This window comes from Kryptolebias marmoratus, linkage group LG10, assembly GCF_001649575.2.
Source record: "Kryptolebias marmoratus isolate JLee-2015 linkage group LG10, ASM164957v2, whole genome shotgun sequence".
Lineage (NCBI taxonomy): Eukaryota > Metazoa > Chordata > Actinopteri > Cyprinodontiformes > Rivulidae > Kryptolebias > Kryptolebias marmoratus.
Genome location: NC_051439.1, coordinates 12,890,078 through 12,903,360, shown reverse-complemented (window position 1 = coordinate 12,903,360; position 13,283 = coordinate 12,890,078). Strand labels below are relative to the sequence as shown.

The following is a 13,283-nucleotide window of genomic DNA, read 5'->3' as shown; positions in this document are numbered from 1 at the left end:
TTGAATTAATTATTTAGAATTCTTATAAAAAATAATTTTGAATTTATTCTACAATAAACTTGTAACAAATGTTTTTATGTGCAGCTCCAGTTTGAAGCAATTTTATTATTTCTACAAAACAAATGAATTTAATATTTCTTTTTTTAATTAAAGCAACATTTATGACAAACTGGGATCTGTGCTGTTTATTTTTGTTTGACCGGCAGGGCTCTATGACGTAAAGGGCGGGACTAGTAGGGCTTAAGCCAATCAGAACACTCGCTGCTTGTCTGCTCCTCTCTGATTGGTGACAACCTTTCCGTGTGTATCATCCCAACGTCTCCTAGCCTTCTAACGGTTAGCCAAGCAGCTAATGTTCATCCTGAACATTCCAGGCCCTTTTTTATGTAAAAAAAAAACACAAAAAAACCTAAAATCTGTCGTCAAACACAGCATATATCTGACCTGCTTTAAGCCACCCAGCTGTTCACGGTAAGCTCATCCAACTTGGTTGCCAACCTTCTGTTATTTACCTGCTAGTCTAAGAAGCTAATGGAGCTGCTTTTCAGGGCTCGTGTGTTAGCTAATAGTAACAGAGATGAATACAACCCACACCACTAGAAATACGTTCAGGAAATTACTCGGTTTATTCATATATAAGGTGAGTTTTGTTTTATTTTTCCCAGCCAATGTAAGAGTTAGCATGGGGTCTCATTAGCGCATCAACAAGCAAGCTCTGTTGCTGTGTTGTGTTCTCCTGGCAACAGCATTTCTACGTCCTGTGGTACACATTAAAACATAATTATTGTCTTATAAATTGTATAATTACAAAGGTTTTAGTCAGACTGAACAATGCTTGTCCCATTAAACGTGCTGTTTTACGGATTGGTTTGTTCAGCGTGACAACAGACCTACTACTACTTATCCACCTTGTTTATAGACATGGCCAGTGAAAATAATGTGTATAAATGTATATACAGGTAAGATAAAAAAGTATTTTAACTCATGCTATTATTTTACTATTTTTATTAATGCCCGTTTAAGTTGCATAGCTAGCAGATGGTCGTAAAGTGAAGGGTAAATTTTGAGTTCAAGCACTTTCAGGTTGTCTAAATTGTATGACTTTGAATAATTTGTTCAATTCAAAGAGTTTATTGAGCAGTGAACTGCTGGAAATCTGTGATTTAATAAGTTGATCAAAGATTGGTTTTATTTAAGATGCTTTGCTAGGCCTTTATTGAAGCAGTTTGTTTATCTATCTTAAGTTGTTTACCTTCTAAAACTCTAGGTTTGCTTTTTTTTAGTATCTACTATTTTACCTGGCCTATTATTTACCTATTATTGAGTTTGAGCTCTAAATAAAGCACTTCTTTGACAGAATTTGATAACAAAGCTAGGCCCTTAGGATCATTCAGCTTGCCAGTGTTGAAGGATTTCTTCTGTTATTCCTAATTCATTTTTTATCCTCCTTTGCAGAACCCTCCTCTCCGCCTGTGATGATGAATGGAAACCCTTCTTTTTCTGCTGCGTGGAGATGACCTGCCACCCTTTCTGGAATGGTCAGAATGGGGCCAGATGTGCCCCTTCTTAATGAGTACAAACAAGAATTCTTCTGGAAGCGCTTTCCTCAGACAGTGTTGGGAGGTCCCCGCTTCAAGTTAGGCTACTGTGCCCCGCCGTATGTGTATGTCAACCAAGCCGTCTTGTTTTTGACTCCATGGCTTTTCGGGGGCATTGGCACTCTGCTCTGCCAGCTGCAGCTGCTTCAGGAGCTACATGCCGCTGTGCTTTCTGGGATGCTTATGTTTGCGGCTGCGGCAGGTGTCCAGGCCCTGGCACTGTATGCTGCTCGCAGGAGTGGCGCGGTGGAGAGACTTGGCGCACCCAATATCCTGGTTGACGAAGAGGAAGTGGAATTTACAAACTGTGTTAGCCCAGAGACACTTCGATTCATCGCTCCAGGGAAGCGGTTCGGCCTTAATGTGGTGCTGCATACAGTTTTAGCCGGAGTTCTCTGTGGCTTCGGGACTTGGTATGTGTTCCTGGGCAGACTGACTGGTCTCTATGGCAGCATTGGTGTATCCCTTGTAGTCTTTGTCCTCAGTTGGGTGACTCTGTGTATAGCTGAGTATTCCCTTATTGTAAATACGGCTACAGAGACGGCCACTTTCCAGGCACAAGACACTTATGAGATCACCCCACTTACCCGTCCCCTCTACATTTCTATTTTCATCGCTGTGGACATAGTTGATCGGTGAGCATCAACAAAGTAGGGTTTAATTTAACAAAAACTTGCCATCTGCTGTAATAATAATAATAATAGTGTAAATATTTTGCTGGTGTGTAGGTTTTCAAGCATTGCACCTGAGCTTGCCAGCCAGGTTCTTCATGTGCTCTTCCTTTTCCTCCCTCTGCTGTGGGCGCTGGGTGTACTGCCACCCCTGGATGCCCTGCTCCTCTGGGGCATGGAGCAGGTTCTTGTGTTTGGCTTAGGAGGCTCCCCCATGTCAAGCAACATCAGGTATGTTACAAACTATGTAATAATAACAATCCATTACTTGTTTGTACTATTGTTTTTGCTGTAAAAATGTTAACATTACACATGTTGTGATGGTTTGTAATGTTTTTATTTAACGTAGTCTTTTTAAGATACTTTTTTTCAATTTAACACAAGCTCTTGCTTTTTCTAATAATTTCTTATTAAAATGTAAAGCCTCTGAATTGTATTTTATTTTTTACAAAAGTTTGAGCTCCTGACACAAGTTGTAATCTTTGTCATTTTGTGTAGAATAACTCATCTTATTAGTCTCATGTCTGACAGTAACTTGTTTTTCACTAGTCTTAAATCTTTGTGTGTATTTTGTCCACCAGGCTGCTCTTGATGTTTGGTGTATCCACCAGTGTAGCTGTCTGTAATTACTTCATTCCATCAACACTGGGTGTGGTTCTCTTCTCCGTCTCGACTGGATTTCTGCTGAGCCTGGACCTCAGCCAGATTGGCACACTCTGCAAAGGTCCCAGAGCAGCCTTCAGGAACCATGGATTGCACAGTGGAGGGTTGCCACCTTTTCTCCCTACTTCCTTTGGCTGGAACTTGGGCTGCAGGGAGCTTCTGGTGTATTTAAGCCTACTGCTGGTGGCAATGGCGGAGGCAGGACTATTGCATCACTTCTTTGGTTCAGCTCAGTCCCAGAACTTGACCACAGGACCCCAAGGTCCTGTCAGCTACCTCCTCATCATACTCTTTTTCCTCTGCTGCGCTCTACGAGAGATCCAGGGAGCCTATGTGTTTGGAGGAATGTTTCTTAATCCCCTTTACCCTAAAGGCATATCTAATGGTCAAACTTTTAAGCAAAAGAACAGAGGGCTGTACATAGCTGCTGCAATCAGAAGAGTCCTTCTTTATCTTGGTAAACCTGTGATAATGAGTATTTTTTTTAAAGTTTTGATGCTTTTAAATCTTTCAGGTGTAAAAGCAGCTATATGTGAACTTGTGTATGTGAATGTGACTGACCAGTGCCTGCTGTTTGATTTATTTCACAGTGTCTCCTTTTGCAATGATTGCTTTTCTGTCTATGGACACATCTCTGCAGTCGCTACACAGAGTCTCCGTCAGTGTGGGATTCACACGAGCCTTTAGAGTGGTATACTCACTTTCAGTCACTCTTCTAATACCTATGTGAACACAGCATTCAAAAAATCTCATATTATTGATTTGTTTAGACTTGTGGTAGATTCTCAGTTTTCTTTTAATATAAAATAGAAGTATGCCAGGAAACAACTCACTTTTTATTTATTAACAAAGACATGAATATTTCAGGAGTGTTTTTTTTTTTTTCTTGCAGGTGTGGCAGAGCTCAGAGGATGCCCTGTTGCAGATGGTAGTACTGATCTTAGTGCGGCTTGCAGGTGGAAACAATTTGCTACCAGGATGGGACCACTTGGGAACTGGGGTTCAGCTTCTCCTGGTGAGCTCACTGTAACTATTTGCAACTATTAACGCATCTCTAAATTAGCCATCATCCGTTGATCAGTTTTAACCCCCTTTGTTTCGGATCCAGGTGGGCCTTCTGACTGACAGGTTGAGCCAGTTCCTGGCCAAACTAAAGTTTACCCTCACTGTGTTGGTGACGTCTTGGACAGAGAAGAAACAGCGTCGTCAGTCAGCTGGAACTCTCCTGGCCCTGAACGCATCCCTGTGGCCACTGGTGTTGGCGGTGGTGACCCTCTCTGCCCTGCTCTCTGCCCCTTTGCTGCCCCTCTTCACTTTGCCCATCTTTCTCGTGGGATTTCCCAGGCCTCAGCGTAGCTGGCCGGGTCCTGTGGGCACTGCCTGTCCCTGTCCAGACTCGATTTTCTACCAGCAAATGAGTGGAAGTCTGGCCTCTGTGTTGAGGACAGCCTTTGCAAGAGGATCACTTGGTTAGTGGGTCACATGTGGAATCTATTACTGTTTCTACCTTTTTTTTTTTTTTTTTTTTATCTAAAAGTCACGGAGCTGCTGCCAAAGAATTTTTCTATTTTTTGGAATCCAAATAAAAGAGCCAATTGTGTTTCCAACTATATGAAATTTAATTTTCATATTTTACACAGTTTAAATTAAGAGAAACTGAATTATTACAAAATTAAACCTGATACCTGAGTGGCTTAATTATTTAACTTTGTTTAAAGACTGTGAGGTATTTCTCTTCATTTTCCTGTGATTTTTTTACCTTTCACTGTAGCACAAATATCAGCCGGATAAGTGCACGTAATCGTTCTCAACAGAGCTCGTAATGTAATTTCGAAAATGTTTTTTTTTTGCAACAGTGTGTTTTGACTTCTCCTGTAATTGCATTGACCTAACTTTCCTGTGGGTCAAGTGAGGACTGTGTGCAGATCAAAGAGCGCTGAAGCCTCACCTCATGTGGTTAAATAGTAAAAAAGAAAACGCTGTGAGCAGCCTTTTTGGAGTACTGGCAGTAATGCAAGCTTACATCATCGAGTTGAGCTTCCTGTGAAGTGACCCAAAAAAAAAGCTCAGATCTGTATTCATTACATCCAAATGTTTCCACAACATTAACTGCATAATACTCCAAGGGTAAACTGCTCTGCTGCTAGGATTTTGTTTTGAGCTCAATCAGAAAGGGATAAAAAAGGAAAACAATTGTTCAAGGAGAAACCCTATATTTATGAATCGGTGAGTCAAAATTGGATTAAAATGCTGAGGTGATATAATCCGTCAGTCTTGTTGTATAGTGTAAGCTTCGGAAGCTGTAGCTATCATGTTTTATTTAGTATAGTTGCTTGTTAGGTCGATGCTCGCAGTCAAATGATGGCAGTTTGGAGCATTCTTTTGCTTTACTCACACTGGAGGCCACGGAGCAGTGAGCAGGAAAGTAATCTGCCCAATCTGTCACTTTACATCATGAGGTAGCGGCTGGAACTATTCTGAGATGTCATTATGGGACGGAGCTTTATCCTTGAGCCACGCGAGCACTAGTCACAGTAAAACGAAAACCTCCTTCACCTTGCCAACCGCCGCGGATCTGATCTGAAATAAAAGTCTGCTTTCTGTCTCCAGAAATGAAATGGCTACCTTGTGTTAAAAGAAATGAAGTCTTTGAGACTAAAGGCAAGATGAGGAAAAAGAGTTTTAATGTTTAGATCTTTGTGCAGTGACCCAGAAAAATAAGTAGTAACCTTAATACTAGTTCATACTGTATCCATGTTGTCATCTGCAGAGGAGTAAACAAGAGTCTTTGTTGCATTGCGTACGTGTTTTCTCTTTTTGTTGACCTTAATTTATATATCACATCTTCCTATGGAAGAGATGCACTGATAACTTCTGATATTCTCTGTTTTTGCAGGTTCTTTAGCCCCAGGCTCTCATTTCCTTGGACGTTTTCAGGACCGTATGGTTTGGATCATGATTCTGGAGAGAGGATATGGCTACTGTACTGTCAACATTAAGGTGCCAAATCATTCAGTCCTTTTTGTCTTGTATTTCCTGTCTCGTTTCAGCCATTTCCTATCGAAATGATATTCTGTAAGGTGTTGTGGTTTGTTACAGGGTCTGGAGCTGCAGGAGACATCTTGCCACACAGTAGAGGCGCGGAGGGTGGATGAAGTCTTTGAGGCTGCTTTTGAACAACCCGAGCGGCTTGGCTTCACGCAGGGCTTCAACCTGCACTGGGGAAACGCCCTCACCCCTTGCGCTGCAATTGCGGTACGCGTCTACTCTGACGCCCGGAACGTACTCTCTGGCATCATCGACTCTCATGAAAACCTGAGGAAACTTCAAGACGACTTCATGAAAGCTCTGATCTGGTTGCTCCTGCGCTATTGTGTGCAGAGGCGTAAAGGCTTTTTATGGCGCAGCGAAGAGGGATCAGTGAGTGGAGTCATCAAGTCCCAGTCTTCACAGTTTGCTCAGACAACTTGCAACCAGCCTTCCGAGGCCATCATGGTCGAATCCAATGTGTCATCTTACAGGATCAGACAGGACAGCTCCAGTTTGACTTCTTTTGGAGATTGGTCAGATGAGGATGACTTATTTGGACCACAACCAGCCAGACGGACTGTGGCACTGGTCACAGCAGAGGCCCAACCTGGACACTCAACCCTACAGATAGGGGCTTCTCTACCAGGCTCAGTGGAAATGGACAGTCTTTTTGAAAACATGGCTCTCTCAGCCCTGCAGCCACTGCAGCCTCTGGGACTCAGCATTGGCATGCCAGCTGTAGATAAAGGCCGAAACCCGGAGGTTCTCAGAGAGAGCCCTCATCTGAACTTCAGCTGTCCCCAATCTGAGATATTCAACTTACCGCCAGGGTGGAGGACAGCGCCATTACTCCCATCTCGCTTGCTCTCGCTTAGGCCTTTATTTCCAGAGGACTGGTTTCGATTTACTTTAGGGCGCTTTGGGCAGGCTGTGCAGGGGGAGACCTCAGAGGACATGACCAAAGCCCTAAAGGAGGATGAGGTCTTGAAAGAACTACACGTTAAGGTTGCACTTTCATGTCTCATCTCTGTGGGGGCAGAGTCTGCCTTCACGAGTCCTAGTTACATCTACAGACTCTACTGTGGAGATGTACCATGGACCGAAGGACTCGACTGGCTGTCCTCGAGTAAAGAACTTTACCAGCTCACACTTCAGGCATTCAGGTAAAATTGCTGTTCAGGATCTCTAGGCTTTGATTATTTTGATCAGTAAACCTTTACTGTGCCACAGCATCCATAACAAGTTTTAATTTGCCTTCAGGTTTAGTTTCAAGCTACTGTTTGATCAGGCAAGCCTCGGGCCAATGGAGTCCCCTGAGGAGTTGTTCAGCACTTTAGAGGAATATGAAAGGGACTGGTACATCGGCTTGGTGACAGAAAAAGGCTGGCATGACAGTGTCCTTCAGGAGAAGCCCTTCCTGTTCTCTCTGGGACATGACCTCACTATGGTAATTGAACATATCACTCTTCATTTTGTAAGTTTGTAACGTTTACACCTTACCTGCAATCTGCTCTGATTTGTTCGCTGGTCTTAAATGGATGATGTTCAATTTGTAGTTTTAGGTTTAGTTCTCAGTGAAATGTTGGCACGTTGTTTTTTGTCTACAGGGTACCTACACGGGGCGAGTGCTGTCCCTGCAGGAGCAGCTAATCCAGGTGGGCCGTCTGAATGGAGAGGGAGTTCGAGGCCAGTGGGCAAACCTTTCCTGGGAACTCTTGTATGCTACTAATGACGACGAGGAGCGGTACAGCATCCAGGCTCACCCCTTCATGCTTCGGAATTTGACTGTTCAGGCAGCTGATCCCCCTCTAGGATACCCCATTTACTCATCTGCCCCCCTTCACTTCCCCTGCCTCTGACCTGTGGCCCTTTTTACACAGTTAAGAGAGGGAAGAAGTTTATTTACATTTGGTAATAGCCAGGAAAGAAAAACCTTAAATGTTTGAAGTTTAACTTTCTGAATTTTTGACTCAGAAGTGGTGAAGAGTGTTGTCTCTATGGAAACCCAGATTGTTTTTCTCGTTAATTAGACTTCTTGGTGCTTCATTTCATGCACTGCAGAGGAAGGAGCAGAAACCATTTTCAGCACATTTCAGAATTTGACCCATTTTAACTGTTCTTATGGTCCGCTTCCTCGAACACAGCATCACAAAAATTAAACATCTGATTTCTGAATCCCAAGAATGAGTTTCAGTAAAGTTTTGTGATACATTAAAAGATCAACTTCAAAGCTAAAAAAATATATTTCTATTAAAACCTGGCAAATACCCATTTTTATTACATTTATTTTTAGGTTTCATGCTTTTCAAAATTTAATTTTCATGTTCACAAAAAAGGGACAAAATGTTTGAATGTTTTGTTAAAGATATCAAGGATGTGCCTTGAGTCTTGCTCCGTGTACGATGTTTAGTGCTATTGTTTTGTTTACAAATCAGTTGTTTACAGTTAAGAGTTCAACGAATGTGTCCAGTTCCTTGTACATAATGTTCATTTTTATATGTGTAACTGTACATACTTGTAATAAAATATGTTGCCAAAAAAGATTTTTCCATTTTCATTTAGACAGACTACAGGTCGGCAAAAAAAAAAAAACTGATCAAAACTAAATTTTATTATGCAAAAGGTCAGTAGAAGTGCATCATTTTTCTTACATGTGGTCTGCAGACCTTGCATGCGTTTAAAAGTTGTGCGTCAGAAGTTAAAAATTTGGATTAAAAAAGAAATTATTCACATTTGAGATGGAAATGGAGCACAGAGGTTGCAAAAGAGTTCTCATTCACTCTGAAATGTTTCTGTCCAGAAAGTGGAAAACATTCAAAATTGGGAATGCACACAAAGTGCTTTTTTTCTTGAGGATGAGTCTTTCAGGAGGTCTTTGGTTTAGTGAAGTATGCAGAGTCTGCATCCTGCAACAGAAAAAGACAAGATGTCAGCTCTGATTTAGCACTATGGTAAACGAAATCAAAATCATTTTTATTCAAGGACAAAAACTAAATGAGAGATTTTAAAATCTTTAAACATTGTTTGGTCGCCACATGTTTGACCCTGACATCACTTTAACTACAGAGACTTCGTTGTTGAGGAATACTGCTTGATTTGATAGGGTTTTACTTTCTTTTTTATTTTTCTTCGTGCCTCAGATTCTTCTAAAACGTGACGCCACAGTGTTTGACCAGTAGGAACATGACCTTCCTACGTGGCACGCAGCTGTCGCCATGCGGCAGAGGCCATCAGACTCTGGCCACCCATTCAGCACCGAAAAAAGCTCAATGTCGTTCTCTTACCACAGCTGAGACCCTTCAGCTATTAGGAGGCAGTTCTGCTATGTTCTCCTTTATTCAAGTGTTTTTCTGCCCATTCACACAATAAAAATACCCCAATTTCCACTTTACTACAAGGCCGAGACAGCCCTAAAATGTCTTCACATTATTAAAGATATTTGTACAGAAAAAAAACGTTTCTCTCTCTGCTTGTGTCCTGACACAAACGGATAATTTGTCTTGCAATCTTCGCACACAAAGATCACGCACTTACCACACCGAATTTAAAGTTTTGTACTCGTTTCCTGCCTATCCAGTCTGTGATGACCCAGGCAAACGTGGGCGCATACTGCCAGGCGTAGTAAAACAGGAGGAAGGGCTGCTGAGCAATCCACATTTCCTTGACACCGTTGGCGACTCCCACCAGCATTAAGTGCACACAGCGACTCGTCGGCATCTTGTGTTCCTGGCTGCCAACTGTGGCCAAGGGCTTTAACGAAAATACAGCTACTGAGAACAGAAATAGCCAAAGGGACACATTTTGAGGAAATCAAAAACAATTAGAATGCATTACCCTGTTCAGCTCCTCTGTGAAGGCATTGTTGACAATCTGAGACTGAACCGGCCCCGGACACACTGTGCTTATAAGTATTTTTGGGAAGTCTGTCAGCTCGGTTCGAAGGGAATTGAAGAAACCCTGTGGACAACGCAGTTTTTAGTTATACAGCATATAACTACTGAGCAGGAAATCAAATAAACCATATCTGCTTGCTTCTATAAGCTGATACTAAGTAAATATAACAAATAAATAAAATGAGTCATAGTAATTCCTTCACCTGAAGAGCATGCTTGCTTGCAGCGTATCCTGTTGACAGGGGTGCCCCAACGAGGCCGACTACGCTGCTGACAGTCACAATACTCCCTCTGCCTCTCTGTGTCATGTGCGGCAGCACCTGTTTGGTCAGAGAGACCGTCCCGAGGAAGTTGAGCTCCATCAGTGCCTCGCACACCTCCACACTGGTCTCCAAGAACAGAGAGCGCTGACTTCGACCGCCATTATTGATCAGGACATCAATCTGATGATGAGCGAAAAAAATGTCAGGATTTTAAAACAATTGCTTCATTTCATTATCTCTACAAATGGCAAATACTTAAGAACTAAGTAATAAAAAAATAATGGGTTTTGTCTTTTAAATTAAACAAATTGCATAGCCTTACATGCCCAAAGTACTGAATCGCAGTGTTTGTTTTCTCCTCATGCGAAGTCCTCTCCAACAAGTCAAGTGGAAGAACAAGAACATCCTCGTCCTTGAGGTTGGAATTGTCTTCAAGAACAAAAGATCGACAAAATAAATTTGCCTGAACACAGATGATTATGAATAATCGTATTATTACTGTTATTCCGCTGCAGTGTACTGACTGAAGGACTTAAGATTAAACGTTTGCAAAGTTTAAGTAAGATTTAATTTGATGAAGCCATAGAGTGCTTTAAGAAAACTAAAATTTTCTTACCTAAACAATGTTGTTTCACTCTCTGCAGTTCCTCCTCCCGGCGAGCAGACAGGATGAGACGTGAGCCACACTTCGCCAGCTGATAGGCGAGCTCTTCTCCAATTCCACTGGAGGCTCCAGTGACCCACACCACCAGGCCTTTTAGCTTGGTTTCTGGTGAGCACAAATCAGAAAATGCATCATTAATGTTATGACATTCATCTGCGATTGTCCTGTAGTGACTCGCCAAATTATCTGCTGGCCGGCATATAAATAAATACTTTGTGACTGCGGCAAATGTACTTACAGCCAGAATTCTAAAAAAGTAGTGACGTTGTGTAAAATGTAAATAAAAGAGAATGCAATCATTTGCAAATCTTGTCAACCCATATTTTATTTACAATGGAACATAGTAAACATATCAAATGTTTAAACTAAGAAATTGTCTTTTTTTTCTTTTAATAAGGTAATTATGATTTTGATGGCAGCAACACATCTCAAAAACGTTTAGACTCGGGCAACAAAATGCTGTAAAAGTATTTGGTATGGATAAAAAACGTCTGGAGGAGGACTTTGTGATTCATTTCAAATGGACTGAGGCATAGTGGAAAACTGTTCTGTGATCAGACGAATCATCCAGGTGACATTTTTTTCAGGAAAGGCCTTGCATATTTCAGCAAGACAATGTTAGACTGCATAGCGCATTACAGCACAATAGCTTTGTAGTAGAAGAGTCTGGGCTGGGTGCTGGCAGTCCAGACCTCTCATTGATAGAAAACATTTGGTGCAACATGAAACTAAATATCTGTCAAAGAAAACCTTGAACGGCTAGAACCCTACATCAAACAAGAATGGGACATTACCCTCCAAAACCTCCAGCAGCTGCTCTCCTCCGTTCCTGATGTTTACAGAATGTTGTTAAAAGAAGACGAGATGCATCACGATGTAAACATGGTCCTGTTCCAACCTTAAGAGATGTGTTCATGTCATCAAATACAAAATGACCTTATTTGATAAGTTTACTGTGCTTCATTGAGAAGAAAAAATGGGTGTATATAGGATTTGACAAAGATTGCATTCTGTTTTAATTTACATTTTACATAGTGTCCCAACTTTGTGTGTGTGTGTGTGTGTGTGTGTGTGTGTACCTGGGGTTGCAATGCAAATGTTAATGTTATGTTAATGTTCTTTTGGGGTTTTTTTTTTTTCCACTCTTCTTTGCAGACAAGCAAATCATTTCTTGGAAAAATATCACACTGAGACATAATGTTCCACTGTTAGTCAACATACTTGGTTACTAAAAGTTGTTTATTAAAATATGAAACAATAGTTAACTAATGCTTAAACATTAACGTGGTATAAAACTATATTGTTATTCTGCTGCTATCCACTAAAATCTCATTTTACATAATCCTAAACACTAATAGATCTTTAATAGATGTGTCACTACTACACCAAACTGTTATTTCAGTCTAAAAACAGCTGTGTTGTCTTTGATAGTGTCCTTTTTTCACAAATTTCTTGCACAACACATCATAAATTTACTTTAATTTTACAATGTCACAGCAAATGTTTAAATGCAAAAAATGAGGGTTAGCTTTGTTTTATTCCTGCACCTTTTTGGTTTCACAAATGCGCATTTCGGACATTTTAACTCACCTGGTTTGTGTCCCATCAGACTCGCCCGCAGCAGAGTAAAATCTGCATCTGCAAAAATAAAACACACGAAGTGAACGAGGAAATAAAATGGTATGACATACCACAGGGCATACGTTATGCACCAGTCCATTTGTTAGGAATAAATTAGTTTTAACTGCGTCACTGGAGCTGCAGCAATGCGAGAGAAGCCAGCTACAGATGACAACATACACCAGAAATGCTAAAGCTAAAGGCTAAGGACGTCACTTCCTCTTTCAGACGTTCAAAACAAAAGCTCAGAAACAAAAAAAAAATCTAATCTATCTATCTATCTATCTATCTATCTATCTATCTATCTATCTATCTATCTATCTATCTATCTATCTATCTATCTATCTATCTATCTATCTATCTATCTATCTATCTATCTATCTATCTATCTATCTATCTATCTATCTATCTATCTATCTATCTATCTATTTGTGAGTAGTTATGGAAAGACCCCTTAGTGAAAACGTAACCTTTGTTGTTTATAACATTTAGAACAATGCTTTTTGTACATCTGGTGTTAATTATTATCATTATTAATAACAAAAACAGAAGTAGCAACAACAATAATAAATATTACATTATGCCTCTTGTGTTTGATATGTGAGCCAAGTCTTTTGAACTGTAAGGCCTTTTTGTAGAATTAAATGCATATTCTCAATAAATTGCATAGGACCGTTTTCTTATTTTCTTATGGTAAACAAAAAGCACCTCAAGTACTTTGATTTACACATTTCTATCACGTATTTTAAAAGCTCTTTAGTTTTCACACTACATCAAATCAGTAAAAATAGATGAAAAAACACTTCATTATCTTTTAAAGTATAGTGGGTTTTTAAAGGATTTTATATAACGTTTGACAAGGACTGTGACAGCAATGTTTG

General features: G+C 40.6%; 2 protein-coding genes across 2 annotated transcripts; one reads left to right on the top strand and one right to left on the bottom strand.

The window, feature by feature from the left end:
* Window positions 1-302: 302 nt before the first annotated feature.
* Window positions 303-8,554, top strand: pcnx4 (pecanex 4). Its single transcript, XM_017418084.3, has 11 exons — window positions 303-471; window positions 1,456-2,233; window positions 2,327-2,500; window positions 2,851-3,389; window positions 3,523-3,623; window positions 3,825-3,947; window positions 4,041-4,401; window positions 5,829-5,932; window positions 6,032-7,125; window positions 7,223-7,409; window positions 7,570-8,554. The coding sequence occupies exons 2-11, from the start codon at window positions 1,536-1,538 to the stop codon at window positions 7,819-7,821; spliced, it is 3,633 nt and encodes a 1,210-aa protein (XP_017273573.1). The 5' UTR covers window positions 303-471; window positions 1,456-1,535; the 3' UTR covers window positions 7,822-8,554.
* On the bottom strand, window positions 8,553-12,598 carry dhrs7 (dehydrogenase/reductase (SDR family) member 7). Its single transcript, XM_017418100.3, has 7 exons — window positions 12,373-12,598; window positions 10,735-10,887; window positions 10,441-10,547; window positions 10,059-10,298; window positions 9,797-9,919; window positions 9,497-9,712; window positions 8,553-8,868 (listed from the first exon to the last, which is right to left on the bottom strand). The coding sequence occupies exons 1-7, from the start codon at window positions 12,500-12,502 to the stop codon at window positions 8,827-8,829; spliced, it is 1,011 nt and encodes a 336-aa protein (XP_017273589.1). The 5' UTR covers window positions 12,503-12,598; the 3' UTR covers window positions 8,553-8,826.
* Window positions 12,599-13,283: the final 685 nt, after the last annotated feature.